General features: G+C 43.8%; 12 protein-coding genes across 15 annotated transcripts; 3 read left to right on the top strand and 9 right to left on the bottom strand.

The window, feature by feature from the left end:
- Nucleotides 1-18: 18 nt before the first annotated feature.
- LOC136189928 (muscle-specific protein 20-like) lies at nt 19-1,329 on the bottom strand. Its single transcript, XM_065977978.1, has 5 exons — nt 1,172-1,329; nt 734-888; nt 607-673; nt 445-558; nt 19-393 (listed from the first exon to the last, which is right to left on the bottom strand). The coding sequence occupies exons 1-5, from the start codon at nt 1,229-1,231 to the stop codon at nt 175-177; spliced, it is 615 nt and encodes a 204-aa protein (XP_065834050.1). The 5' UTR covers nt 1,232-1,329; the 3' UTR covers nt 19-174.
- A 170-nt stretch (nt 1,330-1,499) lies between these two features.
- Nucleotides 1,500-3,503, top strand: LOC136189927 (delta(24)-sterol reductase-like). The gene is made up of 7 exons (XM_065977977.1): nt 1,500-1,963; nt 2,083-2,201; nt 2,258-2,524; nt 2,574-2,714; nt 2,774-2,971; nt 3,023-3,201; nt 3,257-3,503. The coding sequence occupies exons 1-7, from the start codon at nt 1,525-1,527 to the stop codon at nt 3,411-3,413; spliced, it is 1,500 nt and encodes a 499-aa protein (XP_065834049.1). The 5' UTR covers nt 1,500-1,524; the 3' UTR covers nt 3,414-3,503.
- A 42-nt stretch (nt 3,504-3,545) lies between these two features.
- LOC136190125 (small glutamine-rich tetratricopeptide repeat-containing protein alpha-like) lies at nt 3,546-5,292 on the bottom strand. Its single transcript, XM_065978202.1, has 13 exons — nt 5,144-5,292; nt 5,004-5,092; nt 4,910-4,951; nt 4,813-4,867; nt 4,652-4,751; nt 4,487-4,591; nt 4,382-4,436; nt 4,210-4,329; nt 4,111-4,156; nt 3,990-4,060; nt 3,902-3,939; nt 3,754-3,849; nt 3,546-3,699 (listed from the first exon to the last, which is right to left on the bottom strand). The coding sequence occupies exons 1-13, from the start codon at nt 5,244-5,246 to the stop codon at nt 3,546-3,548; spliced, it is 1,074 nt and encodes a 357-aa protein (XP_065834274.1). The 5' UTR covers nt 5,247-5,292.
- Nucleotides 5,276-6,862, top strand: LOC136190637 (chloride channel CLIC-like protein 1). Its single transcript, XM_065978857.1, has 2 exons — nt 5,276-6,157; nt 6,220-6,862. Exons 1-2 carry the CDS (start codon nt 5,324-5,326, stop codon nt 6,685-6,687), a joined length of 1,302 nt encoding a protein of 433 aa, XP_065834929.1. The 5' UTR covers nt 5,276-5,323; the 3' UTR covers nt 6,688-6,862.
- Nucleotides 6,488-9,045, bottom strand: LOC136190634 (acyl-CoA dehydrogenase family member 10-like). Its single transcript, XM_065978855.1, has 11 exons — nt 8,526-9,045; nt 8,246-8,465; nt 8,082-8,180; nt 7,935-8,029; nt 7,844-7,890; nt 7,722-7,790; nt 7,479-7,660; nt 7,279-7,429; nt 7,087-7,229; nt 6,864-7,037; nt 6,488-6,815 (listed from the first exon to the last, which is right to left on the bottom strand). Exons 1-11 carry the CDS (start codon nt 9,021-9,023, stop codon nt 6,703-6,705), a joined length of 1,791 nt encoding a protein of 596 aa, XP_065834927.1. The 5' UTR covers nt 9,024-9,045; the 3' UTR covers nt 6,488-6,702.
- A 28-nt stretch (nt 9,046-9,073) lies between these two features.
- On the top strand, nt 9,074-9,827 carry LOC136190639 (ATP synthase subunit delta, mitochondrial-like). Its single transcript, XM_065978859.1, has 4 exons — nt 9,074-9,234; nt 9,292-9,442; nt 9,499-9,587; nt 9,636-9,827. Exons 1-4 carry the CDS (start codon nt 9,094-9,096, stop codon nt 9,756-9,758), a joined length of 504 nt encoding a protein of 167 aa, XP_065834931.1. The 5' UTR covers nt 9,074-9,093; the 3' UTR covers nt 9,759-9,827.
- LOC136190635 (dual specificity testis-specific protein kinase 2-like) lies at nt 9,817-12,398 on the bottom strand. The gene is made up of 9 exons (XM_065978856.1): nt 12,169-12,398; nt 11,975-12,096; nt 11,816-11,864; nt 11,476-11,625; nt 11,222-11,307; nt 11,073-11,166; nt 10,927-11,010; nt 10,781-10,867; nt 9,817-10,727 (listed from the first exon to the last, which is right to left on the bottom strand). The coding sequence occupies exons 1-9, from the start codon at nt 12,328-12,330 to the stop codon at nt 10,017-10,019; spliced, it is 1,545 nt and encodes a 514-aa protein (XP_065834928.1). The 5' UTR covers nt 12,331-12,398; the 3' UTR covers nt 9,817-10,016.
- Nucleotides 12,399-12,603: 205 nt separating this feature from the next.
- Nucleotides 12,604-14,308, bottom strand: LOC136190638 (spindle and centriole-associated protein 1-like). Its single transcript, XM_065978858.1, has 11 exons — nt 14,202-14,308; nt 14,100-14,147; nt 13,868-14,047; nt 13,674-13,804; nt 13,471-13,592; nt 13,278-13,417; nt 13,149-13,226; nt 13,005-13,097; nt 12,854-12,946; nt 12,766-12,799; nt 12,604-12,705 (listed from the first exon to the last, which is right to left on the bottom strand). Exons 1-11 carry the CDS (start codon nt 14,268-14,270, stop codon nt 12,677-12,679), a joined length of 1,017 nt encoding a protein of 338 aa, XP_065834930.1. The 5' UTR covers nt 14,271-14,308; the 3' UTR covers nt 12,604-12,676.
- An 87-nt stretch (nt 14,309-14,395) lies between these two features.
- LOC136190124 (GTP-binding protein Di-Ras2-like) lies at nt 14,396-15,118 on the bottom strand. Its single transcript, XM_065978201.1, has one exon. It carries the CDS (start codon nt 15,116-15,118, stop codon nt 14,396-14,398), a length of 723 nt encoding a protein of 240 aa, XP_065834273.1.
- A 48-nt stretch (nt 15,119-15,166) lies between these two features.
- LOC136190633 (aminopeptidase O-like) lies at nt 15,167-20,273 on the bottom strand. Of its 2 annotated transcripts, XM_065978854.1 has the most exons (22): nt 20,140-20,273; nt 19,909-20,090; nt 19,772-19,853; nt 19,591-19,701; nt 19,486-19,532; nt 19,255-19,416; nt 18,898-19,191; nt 17,634-18,850; nt 17,423-17,586; nt 17,063-17,366; nt 16,818-17,004; nt 16,658-16,764; nt 16,557-16,603; nt 16,318-16,505; nt 16,219-16,259; nt 16,107-16,170; nt 16,004-16,057; nt 15,880-15,957; nt 15,713-15,829; nt 15,618-15,655; nt 15,511-15,559; nt 15,167-15,437 (listed from the first exon to the last, which is right to left on the bottom strand). In XM_065978854.1, the coding sequence occupies exons 1-22, from the start codon at nt 20,246-20,248 to the stop codon at nt 15,294-15,296; spliced, it is 3,786 nt and encodes a 1,261-aa protein (XP_065834926.1). In that variant the 5' UTR covers nt 20,249-20,273; the 3' UTR covers nt 15,167-15,293. The 2 variants fall into 2 exon arrangements, with proteins under 2 accessions (XP_065834926.1, XP_065834925.1); XM_065978853.1 differs by having other exon boundaries at nt 16,318-16,603.
- Nucleotides 20,274-21,267: 994 nt separating this feature from the next.
- LOC136190786 (probable UDP-sugar transporter protein SLC35A4) lies at nt 21,268-22,622 on the bottom strand. The gene is made up of 8 exons (XM_065979051.1): nt 22,575-22,622; nt 22,419-22,527; nt 22,198-22,365; nt 22,087-22,145; nt 21,975-22,037; nt 21,772-21,931; nt 21,570-21,710; nt 21,268-21,509 (listed from the first exon to the last, which is right to left on the bottom strand). Exons 1-8 carry the CDS (start codon nt 22,607-22,609, stop codon nt 21,321-21,323), a joined length of 924 nt encoding a protein of 307 aa, XP_065835123.1. The 5' UTR covers nt 22,610-22,622; the 3' UTR covers nt 21,268-21,320.
- Nucleotides 22,623-22,654: 32 nt separating this feature from the next.
- On the bottom strand, nt 22,655-26,318 carry LOC136189874 (centromere protein C-like). Of its 3 annotated transcripts, none has more exons than XM_065977901.1 (17): nt 26,179-26,318; nt 26,057-26,133; nt 25,872-26,001; nt 25,642-25,668; nt 25,094-25,578; nt 24,967-25,038; nt 24,855-24,914; nt 24,721-24,798; nt 24,634-24,672; nt 24,328-24,573; nt 23,954-24,067; nt 23,859-23,900; nt 23,684-23,805; nt 23,552-23,627; nt 23,202-23,377; nt 23,054-23,144; nt 22,655-22,894 (listed from the first exon to the last, which is right to left on the bottom strand). In XM_065977901.1, the coding sequence occupies exons 1-17, from the start codon at nt 26,232-26,234 to the stop codon at nt 22,749-22,751; spliced, it is 2,037 nt and encodes a 678-aa protein (XP_065833973.1). In that variant the 5' UTR covers nt 26,235-26,318; the 3' UTR covers nt 22,655-22,748. The 3 variants fall into 3 exon arrangements, with proteins under 3 accessions (XP_065833973.1, XP_065833974.1, XP_065833975.1); XM_065977902.1 differs by having other exon boundaries at nt 24,967-25,035; XM_065977903.1 differs by lacking the exon at nt 25,642-25,668.
- Nucleotide 26,319: the final 1 nt, after the last annotated feature.

Genomic DNA, 26,319 nt, shown 5'->3' with positions numbered 1-26,319 from the left:
GACGAAAGGCTCGCGCTCTTCAACCCAACTACGCATGGACTCCCATTCCCAACACAAAGAAAAACAAAAAAAAAAGAAAAGAAACGAGACAAGAACAAGGAACGAGTTCATAAGCAATCCAACGAAGCGAAACTTTAAAACTACAACGCCATGATTCAGAATCTCTCTCTATCCCTAAATTTTCCTCGTCTGTCCGAACGATATTCCGGCCTGCGTCGCTCCGCCCGTCGATCCGGCGCCGACTTTCGTCAGCACGGAAGCCGATTTCGCCTTGATCTCCTCATCGGTGAAACCGCGTACATTCTCCGTGGCCATTTTCCCGGATCCTTCATATTTGGGCACAATTCCCTTTGCATTGGCTCGTAGGCCGACTTCGTGCAAACAATTCACAATCTAGATACGAATTAATAAGAGTATTTGTATTTATTGAGGATTAATTTCTACGTTAATCATATTGGCTTTGATTCCTTCGTATAAATCGTTGGCTTGGAACGTTTCCGTCGGCTTCATGCCGAAAAACGATTCGGCTTTTTTCACAAACGACTCGATTTGTCCCATCTGCGTGAATAGATTCGAAAAAATTGATAATTTTCTCGTCGCACGTACGCAAACGAAACGCTGAGTCGAATCCTTGGCTTTCAACGACGAATTGCCGACCAATCGATTCATAAGTCTGAATAAATAAATAAATAAATAAATAGATAAAGGTACATTCGTCTTTTCTCTCACTCACTTGCAAAGAACGACGCCACTTTTCAAATGCGCGGCAATCTCCTCAGCTGAGTGTCCGGGACACGGAGCGTGGTCGCTCCCGACGACGGCGTTGATCCACGCGACGACGCGCTGGGGCGTGCCCTCTTCGACGGCTTGGTCGTATTTCGCTTCCATCTAGAGGCCGGATAGAAACCAGAAGGTTACGACCGCGCCCACGCGTCTGCTTTGTCTGGATTCGCTAATGGAACTTGGGTCGCGTTGCGGTGAATGACGTCACGACGAGTTCCGCACATGCCGGACGAGTGTGTTTCGCGTTTTTCTCGCACGTACGCATCGCGAATGGGGTCGCTGTTTATTCGATGGGAGTGCGTGACGGTGGGAAGGCGAGGCGCGAGGCGATCGTGCGTTCGAATGGAGCGGACGTGTCGTTTTTTGCGCGACGGATTTTTTTTCTTACTTTCTTCTGGATGTCGGCGCCGATTCCGCTCTTTTCTGCTCTGCTTGCTTCTTTGCTCATCGTGAAGTGACTATTGGATCTGACAGAACGTTAGAGTCGGGTAGAAAAAAAACCGAAGTGACAGGCGCAAGCGCGATAGCCCGTTTTATATGCTAGTATCACGTGGTTACTGTTAGCGCACATCCAAAACCACACTGTACAGTATTTTTGATAAAGGTGCCCTAGTCCGGAGGAATAAATATACGCGTAGCTATAAGTGAAAAATAGATTCTGTTCTGTAAATTTAGCTAAACAAAATTCCTAACACGTGTTTTGTAAGGCGCGCGCTAGCAGTGTCAAACATTCTCTTCGCGATGTCTCAATTCGATTCGTTTGTAATCAAGTATCGCTGGATCTTCGTCTGCCTATTTCTCCTACCACTCACGTTCCTCTTCGAGACGTATAACTCGCTTCGCAACTGGTTCGCTTTCAAATTCCTAAGCTCGCCGAAAAAACACGCCGATCGCGTGGCGAACATCCAACGTCAAATCGCCGATTGGATAGCAGACGGTCGTCGTCAATTGCTCTGCACGTCGCGTCCCGGATGGACGGCGATGAGCCTTCGAATCGGACGATACAAGAAATCGCATCGAAACATCGACATCATGCATCTCAAAGACGTGCTCGAAATCGACGAGCAACGACGCATAGCGCGCGTTGAACCCATGGTAACCATGGGCCAGCTATCGCGCACGCTTACGCCGCTCGGATGGACGATACCCGTCGTTCCCGAGCTCGACGATTTGACCGTCGGTTAGTGGAAGGGGTGGGAGGAGAAGGGGTGGGCGGGGTAGTAGGCGCGTGTTCTTCGGAATAAATGTCGCTTTTCTCGGAGAGAGGCGCGTGCGCTATTATTGAGTGTATTTCGTTAGGAGGGCTTATTATGGGATGTGGTGTCGAGTCTTCGTCGCACGTCTATGGATTGTTTCATAGCACGTGCACGGCTTTTGAGCTCGTTTTGGCCGACGGTAGTCTTATCAGAGCCACGGAAGTAAACCTAAGAAAAAAAATAATTAATTACTTCTACGGGGGGTCCTCCTTCTCTAGAGTGAAAATTCTGATTTATTTTATTCCGTTCCGTGGTCACATGGTACGTTGGGGTTTCTCGTTTCCGCCGAAATTAAAATTATTCCCGCGAAACGCTACGTCAAATTGCACTACGAGCCCGTATACACGCAAGAGGACATGGCCAAGTTGTTTGAGAAAGAATCGAGAGATATGACGAAAAATGAATTCGTCGAAGCTCTCGTCTTTTCTCAAACGGAAGCCGTCGTAATGACGGGCAAAATGACAGACGAACCGGGAAAAACAAAGGCAAATGAAATCACGATTAATTCATTATTAATAATTACGTCACTGCTAGATCAATGCAATAGGAAAATTCTGGAAGCCCTGGTTTTATACGCACGTGCAAAACTTTCTCAAATCGGGTCCCGGAGAGGAATGCGTTCCCCTTCGCGATTATTATCATCGACACACGCGTAGCATTTTCTGGGAGGTTCAGGTCGAAAACAAATTAATTAATTAATCATTAATTAATTAATATTGGACCTATTATATTAGCACATAATTTCGTTTGGTAATCATCCGTTGTTTCGCTACACTTTGGGCTGGGCGATGCCGCCAAAGCTTGCCTTTCTAAAAGCGTTTCAAACGAAGAAGATCAAGGAGCTCTACGAGCAGCATCACGTGACCCAGGACATGCTCGTTCCAATCAAAACGCTCGCCGACTCAATCGACGTATTCCACGAGGAATTCAACGTAAGAAAATAACGATTTAATTAATTAAATAAAACAATTATTGATTTTTAGATTTATCCTTTGTGGGCGTGTCCCATGGCATTGCCCTGCCCCCGCGGAATGGTCCACGCCCCCCGAGGCGACGACAATCTCTACGTCGATCTCGGTTGCTATGGAGTTCCCGAATCGAAAACGTTTCATTTTCGCGACTCACTTCGAAAAGTCGAAGCGTTCGTTCGCAAAGTGAAAGGGTAAATAAATAAATAAATAAATAAATAAATAATACATACCTTGATGTGGATATAGATTTCAAATGCTCTATGCCGATTCCTTTCTGACGCGCGGCGAATTCTACGAAATGTTTGACCACGCCCTCTACAACAAAGTCCGAAGCGAATTCCAGTGCGAGAACGCATTTCCGGTTGTCTATGACAAAGTATCGAGACAAGCGAGAACTCATTAGTAAAAAGCATTCGGGGGTACAGCACGCTTTATGACGTCATATTTTGTGGTTCTATGTTTTCAGTTTTTTTCGTCTAGTTTCCCCCACTTGAGCCTATAATAAAATATTTTGGCTTGGAAATCGTTATTAATCTTATTGATTTTTGCCTCCTGATGGAGGAGGTGGATTGCCCCCGCCCCCGCCTCCGCCGGCCCCGCCCCCTTGTCCTCCTCCTTCGAATTGATCTTTCAGCTGATCCAATAGTTCCGGGTTTTCTTGCTGGAGCTGTTCCGTAAACTGTTGCCCCCTGTTAAAATAAATAAATAAATAAATAAATAAAGAATCTAATTATTATTATTACATTGCAAATAAATCAGGCATTCCTCCCCCTCCAGCGCCACCTGCACCTCCTCCTCCTCCTCCTCCTTGAGACATAGAGGAAAACATACTTGCAGCCCTGGGGGAAAGAAATCAATACTAATTATATTAATTAATCTAGTCCTATATACATATTCATCATTGCTGGATTTGACATGACGTTTTGAGCCTGAAACGCAATTTGATATCAAAGGCTATATAGGTACACTTTCCTCTCACCATGCTCATCATTGCCGGGTTATTAAATAGGGCTCCTAAATCCATTCCACCCAACCCCGGAAAACCTCCAGCTACCAAAGACAAAATATTCAAAATAAATCAATACTAATTATATATTTACCTGCTGAGGGAGAAGCCTGAGCTTGAGGAGGCGGAGGTGGAGGAGCCTTTTGATATTAATTAATTAAATCAAGAAAATTTTTATTTGATTATGAATTACCGCTCCTTCAGCCGTTGCAGCTGATGACGATGACGATGATGATGATTTAGAAGCCAATTTTTGTTGGACAACTTGAAGACACGTCTTGTAACTCTGATTTTCAGGATCCAGTTGAAGAGCCTATAAAAAATCAATAAGAGAGTATCAATAATTATTTGCTTAATTAACGTACCTTTTGATAGGAACTTTCCGCTTTCTCCATGTCATTCAAATTCATATAAGCAAAACTAAAAAATTGGGCAAGTGCAAAACAATCAAATATATATATTTAATTTACCCAAGACGACCATAAGCTTTGCCAAAATTCGGATCAATTTCCAACGCTTTTCGACAATCTTCAATTGCCTGCTGAAAATTTCGCATTTTTGAATAGACAGCCGCTCTAAAAAAAGTTCAAAACTATTTCCCAATAACGTTTTCCCCCAAATCAATATGATCATGCCTGTTTGAAAAATAAATGGTGTCTCTTGGATTGATTTCAATGGCCTTTGTGTAGCATTCAAGCGCTTCCGCCAATTTGTTGTTCTTGAGAAGATCATTCCCTTTTGTTGAATCAAATGCATCGTTTATTTTATTATTATATATTTCATTTCCCGTATGTACCTCTGGATTTAAAATTTTCCGCTTTTTCCTTATCTTCTTCCGAAATCTCAGCGGGCTAAAAATATCGTAAAAATAAACGATAAAAGAGCGTTTTCACCTCAGGTTTTGCCGATTTTCCGGTTGCAGACAAAAATATTTCCTGGATGACGAAAACGGGCTCAAAGCGTCGCGAATCGATATCGTTTTCTTACCGTGAGGCTTTTTTCGACTACTAGCTCGCTCATTTGAGCTGCGTTCGCCAAATCCAAGCCGTAGCAATTTGACAAACACTCGATTGCGACTAAAACGCGTTCGCTGGCACGATATTCGACCGATTTCGCGGTGTTTTAACCTTGCATGCTGTCCTCTGCATCGCTCTCGACAAGGCCGTCGTTCAATTCCGACTGAAGATGGCGTACAATCGCCAAAGCGAGCCGTTTCCTTGATTCGCTCATTTTCAGCTCCGGGGGCTCAGTTAACGCGCGCACTCGTACCTACTTTCTACTTTTACACCGCGCTTTTTCCCTTCGCAATGCACCCTAAATTTCTACTATTGATTGTTTTTAGTTGTTCTGCAGTCGCAGAAGAAAACGAAGAATGGGTAGACCCATGGGCACCTCCGGGAATGAAGACGGCGGTTCCAGGGGTCGACGTGAGCAAAGGCAATTGCAAAAAGGAAGGCTGCGTTGTCGAGAAAGGCGCTAAAAAGGATCGCGTTGCAGACGAAAAAGAAGAGAAGACGACGTCTCAAAAACGGCCCGATTACTTGTTTTTGAGAAGATTCGTCAACGTGTGGCTGCACAGCTTGGGAGACGTTGATATCGAACGCGAAGCGGAGATCATATCTACGGGAATCGTATCGAAAGTCGATCTGGAGACTCTACGGCAATTTTCCAAAAAAAAAGAAATCGCTCACGTGAGCGACGTTGCTCACGTGATGGAAAAGATATTCTCCAAAGTCCACGTGAAAAGAGACGACGATATGGACTACGAGACGAAAGATTGGACGACTCTAGTCATTGGCGGTTTGATATTAATCGGCGGTTGCCTAGTTGCACTCCTAATTTACCTAGCACTCAAAATCCACTTATCCTGGATTAAAATAATCACGTGTCTACTCGTAATCTTATGGCTGGTGAGTTCCGTGTGGGAATGGAGAAATTTGTATGAGGAATCGATGGCTAAGAAGGCGGCACAGCAAATGAAAGAAATGCCTCCGGAGTGCAAACCTCAAACGGGAATCTGGGGTACGGGATATTGGTTAACAGCGTGGGTCAGAGAGACGTTCAGCACGGGAGAAGATCCCTGTGTCAAATATCACAAAGCATTTCTCGTCAATCCAGCATCAGAAGCCGTTCCTATGAAGGTAAATAAATAAATAAATAAATAAATAAATAAATAAATATTATATAATGTATTTTTTTCTAGGCTGCTGCTCGCGCGTTTATTCATCTTTTTATTGAGCCAATGAAGATGATTTTTGAGGCGTTTGGTGAGAGTTTTACTTTGCTGATGCGTCACCTTCCTGTCCAATGGCAGCCTTTCGTCTTTGTCGTTTTCAGCGTCCTATTTCTGATATTTCTCATTATGATATCAGGCTACAGTATCCAAGTTCCCTTGTTATTCAAATTCGCACCACGTGACCATGCCCCCGCTTCCATCAAAACCGAAGAAATCAAAGCGCTAATGAACGAAATCGAAAACATGAAGGAACTAATGAATAATTATAACAATAATCTAAATCAGATGCAAGCGATAACGCAAGGACCACGTGACCCCACTCCACTTGCCACCGGAAACCAAACACCGGACGAAAAACATCCCATACAAGAAACGAAACCCGATAGCGGAAAGACGCCGGATACTGTCGGGCCAATGGGGCTAAAAATGGATTAACATAAACACGTGACTTCATAGTTTTGATTTTTTGTTTGTTTGTTCTTCTTCCGCGTATTTCCAGCCGAGATTGGACATGTATTCTGTGAGCATGCCGATCATTTCCGCGTTTTCAGCACTCGCTTGACCTATGCCACGCCCACATGTATATTAATAATCAATTATTATTTTTCTACCTTGCGTCGCTCTTTTGTACACTCCCTGAATGATGGCGGCCATGCGAAAGAAGCAAAACGCAATATAAATATTCCAATCATCGATTTGCTCATAACCCATCTTGCTACAATAGTGAGCCACGCACTCGTCCTCACTCGGAATTCCAAGCGACTCCAAATCAACTCCATTCAAACCTAGGCATTGATTAAGATACTAATTATTCTCTTTGGTGCGTGGGCGTGCCTCTTAGACCGGGTAGATTCTGATCTATGTGATAAGCGAAGCAGGCGGACGCCAAATCGGCTATAGGATCGCCCAAAGTCGAGAGCTCCCAATCCAGCACGGCTACAACGTCATAATTCTCCGAAAAAATCAAATTATCAATTCTGAAATTATTAAATAGTTCGTTAGCGCGCGTTATGTTGACGTAGGGACCTGTAGTCGCCGTGTACTATAGTAGTGCGATCTTTCGAGGGAAGATTTTCCGGAAGCCACTTTATAAGTCGTTCCATACTCGGTATGGAACTCGTTTGACTCGCTTTGTATTGACGAGTCCAACGAGCCACTTGACGACTTATGTAATTACCTTATTAATTATATATGATATTGATATTGATATCGAGGCTTTTTTCTACCGTGTTTTCCGTAATCCATAAGGTCGCAGGCTTTCAAGTCGACCAAGTGAATTTTCGCGAGTGTTTCGATTGTGTTCATGTAGACTTTTTGTCTTTGCTCAAGGGTTAGATTCTTTAGCGTAGGATCAATGAGAACTTCACCGTGAACGTATTTCATTACGTAGAACGGGGTACCCAAAACGCTGACATTTAATTAATTAATTAATTAATTAGGTATTAATTTTAATAAAAATAAGGCTATACCTCTCGTCTTCGCATAGATCAAGGACTGTAGGAACGGGAACGCCCACAGAGCCAACAGCCTTCATCACCCTTTTATTTATTAATAAATATTCTAATTAAGAACTATTTAATTGGTTTTTTACTTGTATTCTCTTTCTACTTGATGAGCTGAAGCCAGCAATTTACCGGGCTAAGTTTATTGATTATTTAGATTTAATTATTTTATTTTGTTACCGGTTTTTTTCTGAGAACTAAATCCTCTCCTCCATATCCGACAAAGTAGGTTGGATTCGATTGGCCGTGCTTGAATTTTCTCACATTTGGTGGTCCTAAAATAATAGAGAAACGTCCACGACACAATAAAAGCTACTTAGTATCAACCTTCTTGATTTAATCCAAGCGTTCTTCGAAGATATAGGATAAGAGAATCGATTGGCAATCGATGCTGTTTCTTCACAGCCAAAGTCCCGTTTACATAACCTTATTTATTATTAGGAAGGTTACTTATAAAAAATCAATAATAATAATAATAAGTGATTCTATACCAGATAAAGGAAATCCGAGAAGAGCTTCGAGTTCTCTCAAAGCCTCTTTCGGTTGATCGACTTTAATTGTATGTATTCCCAATTCTCTAGCGCGCTTTAAATTTCGACCAATGTCATCGAGAAATATTGTGTCATTGGGTGCAACATTGAGTCGAGAGAGAACAGTGGCATAAACGGAAGGATCCGGTTTGGCTTTGCCCTCTTTACAAGACTCAAACACCTCGAGTTTGGACACTGATATCAACTACCACGCGTGTTCTCCCCTAATTAAATTTCTTACTTCATTAAATAAATTTTTTGGCAAGTAATCGCTAATCGATTGATTTTCCGTTATCCAATTATTCGTCACGAGAGCCGTTTTGATGTTTTCCGCGCGAATGCATCGAATTGCGTCGAACATTTCGTAAACGGGGCGTTGCGTCGCGCTTTCGATCTCATTCATCAGCGCGCGACTATTCACCTCTTTTCCCGTTGCTTTTCGAATGTCGTCGTCGAATTTCTCGCAGAATTCTGGTACCGTAAATTCGCCTCGTTCCAGTTTTGCAAAAGGGCCCGTATCGCCGGCGTTTTGAATGACTTTTGTCAGAGTTCCCGGAGTGAGATCGTTGTCGTTCTCGAAGCGACGGAAGGCAGGGAAGGGGGACGCGACGAGAACGCCTCCCGCGTCGAAAAGAACCGCTTTCCACGATTTTTGATGAGCACTTTTCATTGAGTAGCACTTCACTAAGCAACGAGAGACTATGTATCGACTGCGAGCTAGTCTGCTCAGTGAAAACATATCAAAGGAGTCTAGTAGGTGTTGTCCCGTACGTGACGTAGGTAGCGTTAACGCGCTATCGCAATTCAAAATGGCGACGTCGTCCTCTCTTCGCGTATTACGCCGTTTCCTTGCTCCCGCTCGACTTCTCGCGGTGCCTCGGCGTGGATTAGCCGACGCGGAGGCATCGTCAGGCTCAACATTTCCTCTCACCTTCTCGGGGCCCCATTCGGTACGACCGCGAGCCCCACCCCCTCGATTTCTCGCCATTTCTCGCCTCCCTTCGAAGGCATTCTACAACAGCGCGCCCGTAGCCCAAGTAGACGTGCCGGCGACGAGCGGAAACTTTGGCATACGTCCAAATCACGTCCCGGTGTTGGCCGTTCTAAAACCGGGTGTCGTGACAGTGATGGAGGACACAAAACAATCAAAATATTTCGGTATTTATTACCACTGACCCTTTATGAATAAAAAAACAATAATAACCCGCATTTAGTGAGCAGCGGGACAGTGACAGTAAACGGAGACGCTTCCGTGCAAATTATAGCGGAAGAGGCAGCTCCCTTGGATCACTTTGACATTCAAGTAATAAACTATCCTAATTATAGATATTATTTTATTTGCATTTTATAGGCGGCTCGTCAGGGGTTAGAACAGTGCCAGCAGCGCACCAGTTCGTCCAGTTCGGACGAAGATAAAACGGAAGCGATGATCGGAGCGGAAGTCTACGAAGCCCTAGTGAAAGCCCTTGAATAGAGACGGGAACCTGTTTGCACGTGTATGTACATGTTGTATCTGATAATAAAAGCCCGTGTGAGTCTCTTCTTTCTTTCTCTCTCTCTATTACATACTACATTGTCTCATAAGAATGATAATAGAGAAGGCAGCAGCAGCAAAGGAACTGCACATTCTAAATTATATATCGGGTCCATTTGCAAAATAAAGTATCTACTGCATATGCAACAGCCAACTAAACAAAAATTCTTTTCTAATCTCTATATATGACGAGTGCGATCAAAAGGAGGACTCATTGATTGTAGCCGTTGTTGCTATGGGTGACGTGACAATAGCCGCGCGAAATTCTTCCGTATTCAACAAATGACGTCGACTGGAACTAGGACTAGACGGCGCCGACGTGGCAACGTGCTGCTGAGACAGAGGACTGCCACATCGAATCAACTGCGCGAATTGATCCGGCGATAAATGCACGGGCGTCGTAGCGAATCGCGACGAACTTCGTCGTCGTCGTCGTTGTTGCCGTCTCTCCTCGTTTCCCTCGACGGGACTCTCGATATCAACCCGACGCACCAATTCCTGTAAGACAGCCACATCAGGATCATCATCATCATCATCATCCTCTTCATCAGAAGCGCTGTGAACTCCACTGGATGATGAACCTGTTTGACTTGCTAAAGGCAGACTTTGCGTTGGACGAGGCTGAATGGACGGGGAATAGGTGAGGGACTTGTGACGGTTTTTTTCCGTCAGGACATTGGTTCGCGGACTCGAAAGGCTGTTCGATCGGCGAAGACCGCGTGCCCTAGGCGACGACGTGTTCCCGTCCATTTCCGGGTCTCCGCCGCCGCCTTCGTCGGAGGATTCTGCGGTTCGACGAAGGGAATTGAGTTCGGATGGAAGGGGCGGGGTCTCCGTGTTGGGCATGTGATAATTGGCGTCTAGAAGTCTTTGAATGCATTGGAAATCCGGTCGTTCTTGAGGATCCATCTGAAGACAAATTATATATAATATTATTTATATTGTGTTTGTTTGTTACTCACTTGGCAACATTTCATGGCTAGAATCCAAGCCAATGAGGGGCATTCTTGTATCATAGAACGCAACACTTCGCCATCCACACCAAAATCCTTTATTTATATACATATATAAATAAACTTAAGTTATCACGTGTTTATTCAGCAGTTACCTTTGTTCGCGGCATGTAGTCGGGATCCGACGATATCCGCGCAATGATTTGACATAGAATGATTCCGTAGGAGAAGACGTCGGCCTGACAACGAGTGGTACCCGTATATACACTGCGCGTGTTCAAAAAACGAAACCGCGTCTCACTTTTTCGTTGTATCGTTCTCCGTTTAAGACTTCGGGTGCCATAGAATAAGGCGTTCCGACAATCGAGAACACGTGCCGTCCGTCGGGAGCGAGACTAGTAGAAAAAAAAGCGCATGCGCTCTAGCCACGCCTATCGTTTTCTTTCACACCTTATCCGAGGCATTTTCGCTGCCAAGCCAAAGTCCGCGACGACGACTGACATGGATCGATCGTCGTGACGTCTTATGAGACAATTCTAGGAAGAATTAACTGGCTAATGGACTCGTAAGATCCTGTTGCGCGGAGGAGACGAAGCCAAAAGGGTGACAGAGCTCCCTAATAGGATTGCACGCTAAAGAGGGGCCCAACTATGAAGGGAATCCTGCACTATCTCTCTCTAATCGCCGATCTCGTATCGCTGTACCTTGGCGGTAAGATCGCGATGAATCATTCCTTTCGAATGAAGGTAATTCATTCCGCTCGCGATGTCACGTGACAGTTGGAAGCGAAAGGACCACGATAAGTTCTCATCCGTGTTGAGAAGAAGTTCCTCGAGATTGCCACCATTGATAAACTGGAAGAGAGAGAAATCGAAAGTGAATGCGAAAAGGACAGCGACGCGTTCGTTTTCCTATTTCATTCAGCCCCCCTCGCGCCTGCGCGTGTGGCGACCGGTCATCACACGCGATGCCGTAGCAAAACAGATCCAGTCCCGTGGGGTCCGACCGCGATACCTTACACTAGAGCCGCCGCCGCGATCTTACCTCGGAAAGAGGATGAAGTTGTCCTTCGTGCACGCAAACGCCCCGAAAGCTGAAACGACGAAGCGACACTGTAGCCAAGCCTACTTTTTTTTTCTCCGCCCCCCCGCCCCCAACTCGAAAAAAGCGCTTCCTTCGCCCTATCGAGCACTCTTTTCCTACCTTAGTATATTCGGATGGCTCAAGTATTTCATGACTTCGACTTCTTGTAGTGTCTGCGCTCGCGTGCTCGTGCTCTTGCAGCGTTTCAGAACCAACACTTCGTTCGTTGTCCGATGACGAACCTCGCATAGGAGACGCGATTCGAACGGCGACGAGATCGAAAGGCGATCGCTTTCGCTCGCCACTTTGCTTACCTTGTAAACGTCCGAAAAGAAGCCGCTGCCCAAGTGCTCGAGTTCGAAATCGTCGATGCGATAGAGAATCGTGACGGCGTCGCGAATGCAGTCGAACGTCGATGTCGATCGACGAGGCTCGCGCTTCGCTTTCGTTCGAACGGGCGGGGGAGACGTATCCATGACTCTCAGCTCATCGCCAGATCGAGTCGTTGTGCGAAAACGAAGGCGCAACACAATTGATCTCCTCCCTACGTGAACCCGTATAAGGCGTGCCGCGCTCGACACGTGATGTTTACGCTGTGCGTTGATTGGATTTAGGAAGGGAAATGGTTAGAAGAGACAATTTGCAGTTGTCGAGCTTCGATGAAACAGACGAAGACTCTATGGCATACATTGCGCGTAGATTGACCTGAAGGAGACCACAGCCGGTGAATCGAGTCCGTACAAGCGGCATTAATCACGTGATGTTTACTAGTACAGTGTGATATAGATCGAACGTGGTGTGGCCGTCTGGCGCCAAAAGTGTTTACGACGTATCGGGACGAGCACCATGCCCTAAAGATCGTTCGCGCCCCCATGAGCATTATTATTCTCCGCCATTGTGACGTAAATCACCTGAGTGAATTAGAAGTAAAGCGTCGACTTTATCCTATCAATCAACGCCGCTATCTCGGAAGTCGAACAAGTGTGCATGCGAAAGGACCTGAAGCTCCTTAGTGCGCATTTCCGCTTGATTTCGCTGCTCGCGACATTCGTTCACGTACCCAAGCAACTCCTCCTGCACGTGCAGTACATCCTGGATACCCACGTGAGTGGCGCGAAATTCGTTAGTGAGCGTATGCAATCTTACGTACCGAACTAAGCGTGTCGATCAAACCCTGCTGTTGCTCCAGGGTCGCCACCAACTGACCCCTCACTTTCACTTCGAAAGCCAACTGAAGCTGACTCTATTCCGAATAGAAATCAAAGTTTTTTTGTCGCGCACGCGCACTACGTACTTCTTTCAAATAGCGCGTCAATCTCGCTAAGGAGTCGACTAGGGTGGCCGTAAATCCGATGAGACTCCTCTTATCGCACTTGCGAATGGAATGGAACACCTAATCACCGGACCACGCCCCACCCCTTACCTCTTTAGACGATTCATTAGAAGGTCTACCCGTCGCCTCCTCGTAGGCTCGTATCTCCTTCTCGAGATCGTCCATGACGACAGCCAAGTCGTCGGACGATGGCAAAAGGGGGCGTGACGGAGAAGACCCCGGATCATTTTCTGAGACAGAGGTGAAAAAATGTCGCGTAAATATGAAAAGAATGTTCCAGTGCCTTGTTCCTCGTTCTCGTCATCATTCAAAGCGGGTTGCGGAAGTCGATCGAGACGATCGTCTCGGACACCCGCTGGGCTAAATAATACACTGGGGGGATTGAATGAGTCTTGGAGTGTCGCTCTTTAGGAAGAGAAAGACAATGAAATGAATGAATAGACTGATCGGATTCATCTTCGGCCATCTGTCACTTCCCCTACTTACCGTTGCCTAGGGCTAAAACTCGTTGGCGCCGCTGTCAGACTGGGAATGCCTGTATAACGCCTCGGATCGTCTCCGAAGCGATCTTTTACGTCACCCAGTTCTCTATCGGCGCGCGCTAATACGTGACGTAACTGAATGAAACGATGTCTCGGTGAAAGAAATTTCTCTCATGGCGTCCCCCCGTTTCTCTGAACCTGGTTACTGCTTCCTATAATTTCTTTCATGATCGCGGATCGCCGTCGTATGGCGTCCGGCGTCGGATTCAATAGCTGGGACATTTTATTGGGAGTGAGGGGCGTGGTCGTCAAAAGAGGACGCGATTCGATTGGCTGTCGAGATCTGTTGTGTGATTGGTGGATTTGCTTGCGTCGCTCCTGGCGAAATGGCATCTCGATACGAAATACGCGCGCGATAACACGGTTTTACCAGCTCATCTTGTGTCGCTCTTAGGGATAAAACGTCGGATGTCGTTTCCTGCGAGCGAGCCGATCGAGGATTTTCTTCAGAACTGCACTTAGCGGCACCTACGTCCCACGGAGGCTTTTCTTTTGGTTTCCTAGACTTCTTTTCGTGGCTTCTTTTTAGCTTTGACGCCATTAGAGGCGAAATTTCGACGCTGGCGCTCTGTTGAGGGACAGTCGAAGCGCGCGTTAAAAATACTCTCGTGTCCCGTCTCTAACCTACTTTTTTTTTCGTTTACAGAAAAGGTACACGCTTTCTAGCTATTGGCGTTTACAAGAAAAAAACCTCTTAATCCACTTAACTTTTCTGAAGCTAGAAAAACTAAAAGTTCGACGAAGTTTCTTGGGCTTCAACGTCGTAAACAAATCGAGCGAATAGAACTTCTGGGCGACTTCGATCAGCCGTCGAAAAGCACTCTCGACGCCAGCGTCCGCCTTCGCCGACGTCAAAACGAAAGGACAGCCGATCGAATCGGCGAACGCTTCCGCATCAGCAACAACACGATCACGTGACCCGACGACGTCTTCCTTATTGGCCGCAATGACAGCTGGCACTTGTGCACGAGCACTGGCGCCGCCGCCGCCGCCGTCGCATCTCCATTCGCTCAATTCGTCGTAAATCTGCTTGGCCTTGGCAAGGGACTTGGGCTCGTTGACGTCGACGACAATCAAAAATGCATGCGAACATTTGGCGAGAAATTTCCGCATGGGAGGAAACGAATGACTCCCGCCCGTATCGACGATCTGCAGGGGAACTTTGCAGCCCATGAACTGAATGTGATGCTCGTAGCTCGCATCGATTGTCGGCTCATAGGAATCATCGATGTCCTCCCCGGTCATCCATCGACGCACCAGAGCCGTTTTCCCGACGCCTGCCGCGCCCAAAATAGCGAACTTGTACTTGAACGTAAAATTACTCCCCGAATGACGCGGATCGACGCGAGCGAGTCGACGCGAACTCTTCGATGACGACGAACGGTCCATGGGAAGCGAGCGAATGAACGAATGGGGTGTGCGATCGATGAACGCACGTAATTTTATAGGCGAATACGTTCCACCTGCATTTATGACGCAGTCACGTATCCACCTCGCGAAGGCGAATAAAAATTACGAATCCACATGTTTCGAGGGGGTCAAGAGAGCATTTCCCATCATCTTTTCACCCGTAGACCATTTCGCTGACGATGAGACGCGTTTCGTAGTCCATTTCGTCTTTGATGTCGTCGAAAATCTCGCGCGCCAACGCGATCGCTTTCTCGTCTTCGCTGCACATCAGTTCTCCGTATAGATAGACTCCCATGCCCTGAGAATAGGAATGAGGAGCGAGAGAAGAGGCACAATAGGCTGGGGGTTTCTTTTTTGGGAGGGGACCTCACCTGGTCTTCGGTGAGAAATCGTCTCACGTCTCCAAAAGCGCGTCGATGTCTGCGAGAGTCACAAAAACTAGGCCAAAGAGTGCAGGCGGGTGTTCTCGTTTCCTTACAGGTGCTTGATTATTAGTTCGCACCAGCGGTGTCGAATCTACAAATGGAGAGTGAACCCCCAAAGCGAAGTTCAAAGTTCGAGAACCTTCCGTACATCTGCGTTTTGACTTGCGAATTTATAGCATCGATTTAGTTGGGTCAAAGTCGATCTGTGAAGCTTTTTTAACTCCAGCAGGCCTTCTAGGGCGACAATAAGTTGATCGGACAGGGGCTATAGTGAAGACAGAATTTAGTCTATTAATATTCGTCGATTTTTTTTACTAATGTTGTTGTCTCCCATGGTTTCTTTGGTGATGACTTTCTCTGATTTTTTCTATCGACTTTTCTCCAATATTCAATCTAAATACAATCTCTAACTGTAACACGAAGACATTTCGCTACTGACCTGTTCAAGGGACGCGTTGAATAGCGAATTATTTGACGTCACGTCCGAATATCTCTATAAAAACGCATAAAATTGGGTTCATTTTACCGACCAGACAATCTACTATAGGAACAGTTGGAGATTGAAGCCAGTCTCTAGTCAACGTTTCAGAAGAAAATTCGCTACACCTGAAATTTTAAAAATTATTTAATCTCATAAAAGAAATACAGTAGTACTTTGATGACGGATAGAGGTCGAAGAAAACGTCGAAAAAATCCTAATTAAATTTCGCTACATCAACGAGAACTGATTTAAAATATTTGTTCTACACTAACCTGCGATTTTACGAGAGAACTCCGAAATTTCGTCGTGTACGCTTTGAGAACTTTGTTGAACTCGAGAACGCCAATTTTGGAGGCCATGTATCGTAGAAGAAAATACCCCTTCACGTAATGAATCTGAAGAAATCTCTTGTCGGGATTCAGAGCATTTTTAACGGAACTTCCAGCTGCCGCAGCAAACACTATAAAGAGACATAGAAAAAAAAGAGTCAAAGTAACTGCGACACACTTACTATGACCACGAGAGGTTTGCACTTTCTCTAACCGGCTCTCCTCCTTTCTATTCAATAATAAAATAGTATAAACCTATATATCACGTGTACGTGATGTTTACTTTAGTAGCTCTTTCGTTTGAGCCGTGTTCTCTATTTCTCCCACTAAGGTCTTCCACTTGATAACCGCTTTCAAACCGAATCTATTTTCCCACGAATCCAAAGGCCACTGTAGCGCATAAACTATGTAAGATACAATTCTGCCTTTGTATGCACTTTTACTTCTAAGGCTATGGCTTCAATGACGTCTTCGCAATACGTAGCAAATCCTTCGGTAAGCCACTCCTCCGTCCAATCCTTTGGACCGATGGAACAGCCAAACCAAGCGTGACTCATCTCGTGTCCAATTCTCACACTCATACTCCCATCGCCACTCACAACAGAAGGCGACAAAAATACGAGGTTAGGACTAGAAGAAAAAGAAACAATAATCAAAAATTCAAAGTCAATTTTTTTTCTAATCTTACCTTGCCAATCCCATGCATCCAAAAGATCTGGGCAATATGATGACGTCAAGTCGAACGTAGGGAAAGGGGCCCAAGACCGTGCAAGCCGCACTCAAATATTTCGGCAAATTGACGTGAAATTCCTTCGCGACAGCCGGAAGTTGGGACTCGGCAGCGAATAGTCGACACGGAATCGTGGACGACCACGAATCGGACTCGCAAAGCGACGCGACGGCGGAAGAAGCGACAAAGTAGCCAGCCGCAAAACCGACACAGCAACAAGGAAGAAGACATCCCATCGCATAAAAGTGACATTCAAAATCATCTAAAATTAATTAATTAATTAATTAAAACCTATTTTGTCTTTTTAAATTTTTTTGCCTTTGAGGAGTGAACGATTTTCGTAGAAATTTCCGCTCATCAGGACAAGACAGCCCTTGGGAACGCGCGCTATTGCGTTCCACGTGGAAAGTCCGCCCGGAACGTCCTGACCCGGAAACATTGCCCGATTATTGATCGGCGCACCCCAATTGAATACGCAAGGCCTCAAGAAAACAATAATAATATTAATTATTTATTTATTTTTGGGTACCGGCCGTTGACGTCATTGGCCCACGCGAGAGATTTTCCGGTCGGTTTCGTGTGATAGACTATTTTGACGCATCGCGGGAATTTCGTGCGATTTTCCGGTGCGAAAATATTCATTTTCCAATCGGTCGTTTCGTAGCGCAGCGGACTTCCGTTTAATTTTATTATTTCGCAGCATTTTTCATAGCCAAAACATTCGGATTGGTCTTCAAATGAAAGCGACGACTGTTGTGGAGTTAGAAGCGGATCGATTTCTTCTACGCGTTCGATGACCAAATCGCAGGCATCGAGGCAAAGATGAACGCTAGAAAGTCTCTCCTCCCCTTCGACAAAAAGTACTATGGTACCGCCGATCACGTGAGTCGAAAAATCAATAGATAAATCGAGGATAAAGTGCCGGACTAGGACTTCTCGGACGTTCGCTGACAAGGGCAAGTCGTTCGTGCGAGAGGGAGATTTACTGGTAGGCGGCTTTGGCTCGTCGTCGAGGCGCTCAATATCCAGGATGTCCGAGGAAGTATCCGATTGACTTGCTCTAAATTTTTCCTCCGGATTTTTCGTCTCTATTTCTTTTGACTTGGATCGGAGAATTCTCAGCTGGCAATCGCGACTTAGCCCCTCCATCACGTGACATACTTCTTTGAATACTTCCGGAGCATTCCAAGCCGATTTTCCGGTCAGCGACAAAGGAGCGAGACGACTTCCATTTTCTCCCGTCGCAAGTTGAATCATGTAGAGAAGAAGAGGATATAAAGCTGCATGTCCCGGATGCTTCACGAATTTCCCGTCTGTTGTTCCGGTAACGAAAGTATTGAGGTCGTTGAAATCAAGTGATGACGTTTCCGCTTCCGTTGGAAGATTAGCAAAATGAATACCGAATATTTTATCCGGTCTGGTTGCCTTGACGACGTGCGATTTGAGATGACTGAGACGACAGCCGAGAACAACGAGAAAAACCGGTTTTTCCTGCGTCCACACTGCGGCGAGACAATTTTCCAAAATCGCTTCAATGTCCCGTCTCGGTTTCTTAGGCTCGGACGCCGCACGTGACGTCGAATCCTCGCCTAGGTCAACACTAATGACGATTATATCGGATTTCACGTCGGGACGAAGTTGAAGTGACGTGGCAAGAGCGTCGCCTAGGAAACAGCTCGAAAGATCTGACTTATCAGCTAAGAAAGCAACGCAAACATCAGACGACACAAGAGGCCGGGGATGAACCTAAAAAATAGACCATAAATAAAAACTAATATTATTTATATATTTACTTCGTCATTTATTGATTCTTGTTCAAGTTCTTCCTCCAATTTATCCGGCTTCATTATTCTGAGACCCATCTCCTCTGCTAGATCCGGGAAACTACGTTGCCTTGCCTCCTCGACTACGTCCTTGAGATTTCTTATGTTGGACAATGATGACGTCGATGATGACGTGCCCAATAGAGATGCCAGGGCAAGATGAACGTCTGCCGCTTGGGATCCCGTCTCGTAAACTTCCTTCACACTTCCGGATACGACGCACGTTAAATGGCGACGAATCCATTGCGCATCGACGGGCCAAAACTACACAGTTAGAAAATAAATTTATTGTTATTATTATTATTATTATTATTATTATTGATTTACTTTGTGTGAAGCGTCGAGTTTCAATGCAAAACAAGAGGAGACGTGAATTCCTTTTAAAAGACGACCCAAACTGTCTTGGCACGTGCAGATGAAATCGTGAAGAGAGCAAAACTCTTCGAATTGACATTTTTGAGTGATAGAACTCGGCGTACAAGAAAACACCTAAAACAATAATTATTTTAATTAATTAAACAATGAGCCTCTATATATAATTAATTAACCCTTCCTTACCTGTCCTTGGCTACTCGAATGACAACTCAATAGTACAATAACTTCAACTGGTCGATTAGTGTGTAATTAGTATTGATTTAATAATACTGGGGATTATAACCTTACGTGGAATAGTGTGCGAATTCAATTCGATACCCGTTTGTCTAATTACTCTGAGAAGTTCCCGTCTAGATCGAAACGTTTTCGTCACAACGCAGATATCAATTAAGTGAAGTTCTATATAGGAAAAACACCCTCTTCCAAACTTTAATCACAATTAACATTATTATCTTTAATTAATTATTACCTAAACAAGCAGCTGTGACAAATTTTTCCAGCCACTTTCCCACGGAAGCGTGAGGTTCGTCCAATTCAAAAATAACAAGAAGCTAATATTTTCAAATTACATATTTCATGAAAATGATTTAAATTCATTGCTTTTGCCTTTCTTGTTGTCGATTCGATTTTTCGTATTTTCGTTTCGTCGCGATTCCATTCGCCGATCGTTTTCGGTTTGGCGGAAGGAAATTCGATTTTTTGGTCGGTCATGAATTTTTCGATTTCTTCTCCGACGTGTTTTTCCAGTAGTTTGACGTTTTGAGTCGTATTGAGAAGCCACACGTAGTCTGGAAACCGAGATGGCTAAGAGAATTTGGAAGCGAAAGAAAAGCGAACCTTTTTCGCCTCGAAAGTGGAGATTGCAGTGGCGAAAGTCGCATCGAACGCGACGGCCGTCATCAGACGTCTCGCACGCAAACACGGTGCTATGATAAATAGGCTGCATGAAGACAAATGAAGAGGAACTTGATACTTCAGACGACTACTAAAGCGCGCTAACGCTGCCCGAGCGCTCGTCTCGACAAATGGCTGATAGCGACTTTTCTGACGTCGTTACTAATCTTGAAGAACAGCGAGATTCGGGCGTATACGATCACGCGGGAGGAGAATCCGTCAACAACCTAATCGAACATTTTAATGCATTGGCTGGCGTAGACGACCCTGAACAACGTTGTGGGCACTTAGAGTCCGCCGTGCGTATCCTAACACGGCCTTTCTTCGATCTCACGAAGGAGAATCGACAGCTGAAGAAAGACAATCTGCTCCTTATTCGCAGGATTCAACAGCTCGAATTCGACGCTAAAAAGATCAATGACGAATTAGAACTGCTTAGAAAAGAAAAAAGGCAGCTCATTCTCGGACAATGCGCCATCGACTTCGAAAAGAAAGTACAACGCTACGTCACTCGATCGCTTACAGAGCAGAACGATCTTCAAGTTCATTTGCTAACGCTAGTGTCGCTGATTGAAAATAACTTCCTCGCCGCAAAGAGAAGCCTTCTAACGCAAAGACAATTTGAAATGGCCTGTAACGAGTGGAATACTCTGGCCAGCCTCATATCTTGGGATGATGATATGAAAATCGCTTTCTTCACCCTGAAGAATATAAGGCTTGGTCCCGCTCATCCTCCGAGAGTAAGCAAAGAAGTGGCCAAAGAAGCTCTCAACTCTTTGTTCCCAAATCACGGTCATCTCAGACACAGCGTGATCAAATTCATTAATATGTGGTATTCTTAGAAGTAGGATAGTAGGACTTGGACTTCTTACTTTTGTTGTACAAGTTCTTTTACTTCTTGTCATGTAGTGTGCGTAAGAAATTGGTTTTTGACCGCGTGTCTGCTAGACTATTTACTTCTGGAATTAATGGCCTCAAATAATTCCTCTTAAAATTGATTCAATGCTACCAAATAAATAAAATAGAACGGTGTTTCTAATTACCCTTATGTGCTATTGCAAATGACGTTTTGCATTACTATTATTATTACCTTAGCTACAGGACGACTTTATTTTCTTCTCAAGTCATCTGTGATATAGATAGAAGGCGACTAGAAACAGTGCGAGTGCAAGGAAAAAGTTCGCGTCCAATTGCAGGTGAAAAATGAGATGAGACATGAAAGTCGTTACGAGCGTCGCGCACGAGATAATTAAAATGCGCGTTAGATTGCTTCCGTATTTAAAAACGAACGAAAGAATTAGGCCATTCATAGCCTTTTAAAGAAATTAATTAATTAATTAATTAATATTATTTATTTATTTATTTTCTCGTACCTGCGTTAGAACAATGGCAACGGTCCACGCGTTGTATCCGTCGAGAAAAGACGAACTCGTTTTCGACGACGTCCAGTACCAGAAATAATTAAAACAAATACTATAGATATGCATAATCAAGTTTTGAAAGTGAAGACTAGTCTAAGAAGAAAATCAATATTTTAATTAACCCCCGAGAGTAAAGTATGCATGATTTCACGACCTGTGTTCCCCGTTTCAATATCATTTCGATGTAAACGCCAGCTAACCCGGAAATGCCGCAATAAATCAATATTAGAAATAACCCCGTGAAGGAAAGATGCAAAGTCATGTGACCACTATCTAAACCCGCGTCTCCTTTATGACTAGCAATCCCAGAGTAGCTAGAAAAACGTCTAGACAAAAATCAATTAAAAATATTCTTACCTGCATCCCATTCCAGATAGAGTCATCAGAACGAGTGCTAATTGTTTTTTAGATGATATTAATCTACAGTAATATATATAATAAAGTCTTATAATATGGCGCTACGTCATGCCTTTTCATAATAATTCTGTATAAGATTGCCGTAGTTAATATTTTCATATTGCTCAATATCTATTAATTAATTAATTAATTAATGATTATTGATTTTAATTATTTATTTTACGCGAAATGTTGCTGGATCCGCGTGCACTTGAATGACGACGAACAAATTGTTATTAATCGAATAGAGAAGAGCGGGAAAGGAAAACTTGATCGACTCCCGGATCGAAACGGGATGGATCACGTGATTAGCGAGACTTTCTCCGGCGAGAAAGACGAGCGAAAACGCGATCTCCGATCAGAAAAATTCAACGAACGCGCATTTCCGCTTTGAAAACTATTCACTTTGACGGCGTCGACTAAAAGAGCGACGGTCGCCGAGTTGAAAGGCAAATTGCCTTCGAAATCTTTCGCCAAGTTGACCAGAATGGCATCCAAGCCGTATATAAAAACGCTGCAATGCCAGTGAGACTCTTTTCGAGCTCCTAGACCCTCGCCTACCTGAACGCAAAGCCAACAGCGAGCAAAGAAGACATTTTTTTGCACAAGCGCAAGTCCCGGATAACTCTGCCAGCATAGCGCGCGATAAGCAGCAAAATTCGAATTGTAAATTTAAAGTATAGAGAACACAGAAGACTGGAAAGTGGTGTTTACTTAATTATTGACATATTTCGGTTAGTTCTCATCGTCACTACTATCTTCTTCCTCCTCTTCCTCTTCCTCTTTGGCTGGTTTATCCAGGGCAAACATTTGCTCTTTAAATTGAACGAAAAACAACTCGGCGCTTTCCTCTCCCACGTTCTTCAAGCAGTATCCATTCCCTGAAATTAATTAAAAATCAATACAATTAATATAACGCACTTTAGTCAAGAGATGATGCTGCACTATTTAAAATTAGAAACTAGAAGGCTCTATATGAAAAGAGGGCTCATTCTATTTGCGCGATTATAGGATATAGGGTTAATAAAAAAATTACGTACCAACTGGCACAACGAACGTCGTCCCTTTGCAAGCCAAATACGAACTACGATGAATTCCCACAACGAGAGTCCCTTTTATGACGTGAAACAGCTGCAATAATAATTGTATTTTCCCCAATGAAGATTAGCATTAGGGTTGCCTAGTTACCAAGGCCGATCGTCGAACGGCGGAGTGCGGTTTTTCGGAGCCTTTTTGCAGCGTCAAAGTGCCACACGAATAAGTTGGAACATTGAATATACGGGACATGGAGACGAGATCCGCGGGATCAAGGTCCTTCCCGTCGACATTTTTCGTCGAGAGCATATTAGAATGACGAATAAGATCTGGAGAATTTTAATTATAGAATTCATTATGAGGGTTCTAGTTATAGATTCTAACTGATTAGTTTATAGATCCGAGAATTTTAATTATAGAGCAAGGTATTAATTAAAAGGATTTTAATTAATAAATTTGAAAATTTTAATTATAAATTTTAATTAATTAATTAGCCCTCTTACCGATGACGAATTCTTTTTGATCCGCGTCTATGACGACGCCCGTTGAAACTGTTGAATCTTCAAGATTATACATTTCCTTGATTGGTTAATTAATTAGCTAATTATTAATTACATTGTTCTTCTCCTTCCTACTTTAATCTCTTCATTAATTGGGCTTTCGTCTTCGGTCGGCTCAACCTCCACGTCGATCTTCTTTCGCTTGGATTTCAATTTCCCGTTTCTTGTCCTTGAAATTTGCTTTTTCTTTGGATACACTGGGGAAATCTCAAAAAAATGAAAATTTTCAATGAAATCCCATCGCGTCAACCTGAATCATTTAGCGGTTTCGAAACGCCAACAAATTTCCTGGCTAAACTCAAAAAATAAGAAACACACAAATCTCATTCGAAAATCTTTTTTTACCATCACCAGATGCAGTCAATTTATATACGGGATTCTCAAGCTTCCAAAAAGCCAATGGCTGAATTCGATTGCGTTTTCCGCGTCTTACGGCTTTGGAATGAATGCTCGTCTCATCTACAAAAAATACAACTATTAGTTAATAAATGAATCAATTAAATTAGTAACCAATAATCAATGCAACTATGATCAATTAATTAAATGCCAATTATTAAAGTAATTACAAAAATACAGCTATTAATTAATTAAATTAGTTAATTAAATTAGCCACCAATATCCAATAAAACCAATATTAATTAAAAAACGTTACCAATAATCAAAGAACCAATATTACCCAATTAATAAAGAAGTTACCCAATTATTAATTAATTAATTACCTTTAGCTGTAAATGAGTCTCCCTCATCGTATTCGTCTCCGGATTCGAGAGGATCGTAAATAGATTCTTTCGTCAAAGCGACGGGATCCACTCTTCTGCGAATTTTTTTCGGCGATTTTTTCTTAGACGTCGTTTTGTTGTCGGTCGTCGAAAATGAATATGACGGCGATAACCATGACAACGACGACGACGACGATCTCGTTGTAACTTTGAATGTCGTACTCGTTTCCGGGCTATCAAAAAGAGCTGAAAAAATCAAATTTTCGTGACGTCAATAAAACTTTTGAAATTAATTTATTTTAATACTTCGCTTGTGTGAAGGTTTCTTCTTGGGATCTTCATCTTCTATTAATTAATTAAAAGTATCTTATATTTTTAATTGACTGTGTCTACCTGATGATGATGACGTCACTGTTTTCTTTCCCTTTGTTTTTTTTCTACCTCGTTTTTCTTCTCCTTCGCTTTCCGTTTCTGTAAACGTAAATAAATAAGTTAAAAATAATTTGAATTTGTCTATTTATTGGCACCTGACGTTTGCTTCACTTCTTTACCTTTCTTCTTCTTCTTAGGCTTCGGAGATTCCTTTTCTAAAATAATACGCTTTTTAATTATTATTTTGTCACGTCATTTTTGCTCCACCTGGCGTTCTCTTTTCAACTTGTTTTCTTGATCGTAGCTGAACGTATGATCGCGTTTTCACTCTCTCTTCTACTAACAGGTTCCAATATTTATTTATTTATTCTATAATCAATACTTCTTTACTTACGTGGCGTTTCTTCCGGTTTTCTTCCTTTTCTCTTTCCTCTTGTCACCTTAGCTGGAATCTCCTCCTCCTCCTCTTCATCCTCAATTTTCGATTTCTTGGCGCTCTTCTCTGGCGACAAAACTGCAACTTTTCCGCTACGTCTTCTACTACTTCTCCCAATTCCAATTTCGTCTTCGGACTCTTCGCTGCTCTCCACTTCTTTTTCCTTTTTCTTCTTCTTCTTCTGACTTTTTGGCGCTTTCTCGTCGAACGTCGCCGTCAGATTTTTCCTCACGCTTGCCAACATTTTTTTCCGTTCCGGTTCGCTAACCTTCTCTCGCCGCTTGGACGTTGTCTGTCTCTTTTTGACGCTCTTTTCTTCCTCACTATCTTCTTCTTCTTCTTTTTCTTCTTCTTCTTCTTCTTCTTCTTCGTCATTGTCTCCCAGGAAACTGTCTCCTCCGCCCACAACAATGTCTTCCTTGGGAACAACAGAATCCGCATGCCTGCAAAACAAAGAATGACCACTATAATAAATAACATCAGTAATAGATCATATGCTAAGCTACCTTTGAGAACTAGACCGCCTCTTCCCTCTAAAACAAGCATAATTAATGTAATTAATACTGTAATTAGATTAGCCTGTAATTCATTCATTCATTCATTCATGATAAATGTTACATTTTATCTATCTATAATTACATTGATACTGTAATTAGATTAGCCAGTAATTCATTCATTACATCTATGTACCTGTATCTATCTATAAATTTGAAACAATACAGTGTATTTCACTCACTGGGGTGTGGATGCCAATATCGGGTGGCCAGGCGCTGTTCCGTCGTCCTTGCTGCTCCCGTCTTTCGTCGGTTCGACGGCGCTTTCGATCGTTTCAGGTTTTTTCGCCCACGGATTCGTGTCTTCGAGTTCTACGCGACGCTTTCGTCGCGCGCGCGCCAAGAAAACGATCCGGGAAACTCTCACCTTCGTCGCCGTCGTTCGCGAAGATGTCGTCGATTTTCGCTAGCGATTTGTTCCATTTGCTGGCGGGACTCGCGACTCTACGCCGAATTTTACGAGATATAGACGTTATTGGCTTTTTTTACCGTCCGAAGAGGTTGTCGAGGAGACGCTTCGCCTGGTTTACCGTGTGCTTTGCCATTGAGGCGCCTACTCTCGACTATTGCTTGAAAATCAATGCACGAACAACCGTCGGAAACGACTTCGAAAAATGACGCATGCGCAGT

The sequence above is a fragment of the Oscarella lobularis genome, chromosome 8 (genome assembly GCF_947507565.1).
Source record: "Oscarella lobularis chromosome 8, ooOscLobu1.1, whole genome shotgun sequence".
NCBI classification, from domain to species: domain Eukaryota; kingdom Metazoa; phylum Porifera; class Homoscleromorpha; order Homosclerophorida; family Oscarellidae; genus Oscarella; species Oscarella lobularis.
This window is presented reverse-complemented; position numbering and strand designations above follow the sequence as displayed.

What these genes read in the sequence shown, in the direction of transcription:
- LOC136189928 (XM_065977978.1), bottom strand. Translation starts at nt 1,231, where the DNA reads ATGAGCAAAGAAGCAAGCAGAGCAGAAAAGAGCGGAATCGGCGCCGAC. An exon ending in GCGCCGACATCCAGAAGAAA is followed by an intron (nt 889 to 1,171) that starts GTAAGAAAAAAA and finishes TCCGGCCTCTAG; the next exon opens with ATGGAAGCGAAATACGACCA. An exon ending in AGTGGCGTCGTTCTTTGCAA is followed by an intron (nt 674 to 733) that starts GTGAGTGAGAGA and finishes TTATTTATTCAG; the next exon opens with ACTTATGAATCGATTGGTCG.
- LOC136189927 (XM_065977977.1), top strand. Translation starts at nt 1,525, where the DNA reads ATGTCTCAATTCGATTCGTTTGTAATCAAGTATCGCTGGATCTTCGTC. An exon ending in GCTCGACGATTTGACCGTCG is followed by an intron (nt 1,964 to 2,082) that starts GTTAGTGGAAGG and finishes GTATTTCGTTAG; the next exon opens with GAGGGCTTATTATGGGATGT. An exon ending in GTCTTATCAGAGCCACGGAA is followed by an intron (nt 2,202 to 2,257) that starts GTAAACCTAAGA and finishes CTCCTTCTCTAG; the next exon opens with AGTGAAAATTCTGATTTATT.
- LOC136190125 (XM_065978202.1), bottom strand. Translation starts at nt 5,246, where the DNA reads ATGAGCGAATCAAGGAAACGGCTCGCTTTGGCGATTGTACGCCATCTT. An exon ending in CTGCAACGGCTGAAGGAGCG is followed by an intron (nt 4,157 to 4,209) that starts GTAATTCATAAT and finishes TAATATCAAAAG; the next exon opens with GCTCCTCCACCTCCGCCTCC. An exon ending in ATGCCTGATTTATTTGCAAT is followed by an intron (nt 3,700 to 3,753) that starts GTAATAATAATA and finishes TTATTTTAACAG; the next exon opens with GGGGCAACAGTTTACGGAAC.
- LOC136190637 (XM_065978857.1), top strand. Translation starts at nt 5,324, where the DNA reads ATGCACCCTAAATTTCTACTATTGATTGTTTTTAGTTGTTCTGCAGTC. An exon ending in CAGAAGCCGTTCCTATGAAG is followed by an intron (nt 6,158 to 6,219) that starts GTAAATAAATAA and finishes ATTTTTTTCTAG; the next exon opens with GCTGCTGCTCGCGCGTTTAT.
- LOC136190634 (XM_065978855.1), bottom strand. Translation starts at nt 9,023, where the DNA reads ATGTTTTCACTGAGCAGACTAGCTCGCAGTCGATACATAGTCTCTCGT. An exon ending in GATCTATGCGAAGACGAGAG is followed by an intron (nt 7,661 to 7,721) that starts GTATAGCCTTAT and finishes ATTAAATGTCAG; the next exon opens with CGTTTTGGGTACCCCGTTCT. An exon ending in GAATCTACCCGGTCTAAGAG is followed by an intron (nt 7,038 to 7,086) that starts GCACGCCCACGC and finishes ATCAATGCCTAG; the next exon opens with GTTTGAATGGAGTTGATTTG.
- LOC136190639 (XM_065978859.1), top strand. Translation starts at nt 9,094, where the DNA reads ATGGCGACGTCGTCCTCTCTTCGCGTATTACGCCGTTTCCTTGCTCCC. An exon ending in AAAACAATCAAAATATTTCG is followed by an intron (nt 9,443 to 9,498) that starts GTATTTATTACC and finishes ACCCGCATTTAG; the next exon opens with TGAGCAGCGGGACAGTGACA. An exon ending in TGGATCACTTTGACATTCAA is followed by an intron (nt 9,588 to 9,635) that starts GTAATAAACTAT and finishes TGCATTTTATAG; the next exon opens with GCGGCTCGTCAGGGGTTAGA.
- LOC136190635 (XM_065978856.1), bottom strand. Translation starts at nt 12,330, where the DNA reads ATGGATACGTCTCCCCCGCCCGTTCGAACGAAAGCGAAGCGCGAGCCT. An exon ending in TCTTTTCGGACGTTTACAAG is followed by an intron (nt 12,097 to 12,168) that starts GTAAGCAAAGTG and finishes CTCCTATGCGAG; the next exon opens with GTTCGTCATCGGACAACGAA. An exon ending in GAGAACGATACAACGAAAAA is followed by an intron (nt 11,011 to 11,072) that starts GTGAGACGCGGT and finishes ACTCGTTGTCAG; the next exon opens with GCCGACGTCTTCTCCTACGG.
- LOC136190638 (XM_065978858.1), bottom strand. Translation starts at nt 14,270, where the DNA reads ATGGCGTCAAAGCTAAAAAGAAGCCACGAAAAGAAGTCTAGGAAACCA. An exon ending in AAGAAAAGCCTCCGTGGGAC is followed by an intron (nt 14,148 to 14,201) that starts GTAGGTGCCGCT and finishes GCTCGCTCGCAG; the next exon opens with GAAACGACATCCGACGTTTT. An exon ending in TGATCGACACGCTTAGTTCG is followed by an intron (nt 12,947 to 13,004) that starts GTACGTAAGATT and finishes GTGGGTATCCAG; the next exon opens with GATGTACTGCACGTGCAGGA.
- LOC136190124 (XM_065978201.1), bottom strand. Translation starts at nt 15,118, where the DNA reads ATGGACCGTTCGTCGTCATCGAAGAGTTCGCGTCGACTCGCTCGCGTC.
- LOC136190633 (XM_065978853.1), bottom strand. Translation starts at nt 20,248, where the DNA reads ATGCAGCCTATTTATCATAGCACCGTGTTTGCGTGCGAGACGTCTGAT. An exon ending in TCGAATCGACAACAAGAAAG is followed by an intron (nt 19,854 to 19,908) that starts GCAAAAGCAATG and finishes TGAAAATATTAG; the next exon opens with CTTCTTGTTATTTTTGAATT. An exon ending in GAATTCGCACACTATTCCAC is followed by an intron (nt 19,533 to 19,590) that starts GTAAGGTTATAA and finishes CTAATCGACCAG; the next exon opens with TTGAAGTTATTGTACTATTG.
- LOC136190786 (XM_065979051.1), bottom strand. Translation starts at nt 22,609, where the DNA reads ATGTCTTCTTTGCTCGCTGTTGGCTTTGCGTTCAG. An exon ending in GCTGTTGGCTTTGCGTTCAG is followed by an intron (nt 22,528 to 22,574) that starts GTAGGCGAGGGT and finishes CTGGCATTGCAG; the next exon opens with CGTTTTTATATACGGCTTGG. An exon ending in CGGATCCAGCAACATTTCGC is followed by an intron (nt 22,146 to 22,197) that starts GTAAAATAAATA and finishes ATTAATTAATAG; the next exon opens with ATATTGAGCAATATGAAAAT.
- LOC136189874 (XM_065977901.1), bottom strand. Translation starts at nt 26,234, where the DNA reads ATGGCAAAGCACACGGTAAACCAGGCGAAGCGTCTCCTCGACAACCTC. An exon ending in AGAAGTGAAGCAAACGTCAG is followed by an intron (nt 24,799 to 24,854) that starts GTGCCAATAAAT and finishes TTACGTTTACAG; the next exon opens with AAACGGAAAGCGAAGGAGAA. An exon ending in AGTGACGTCATCATCATCAG is followed by an intron (nt 24,673 to 24,720) that starts GTAGACACAGTC and finishes ATTAATTAATAG; the next exon opens with AAGATGAAGATCCCAAGAAG.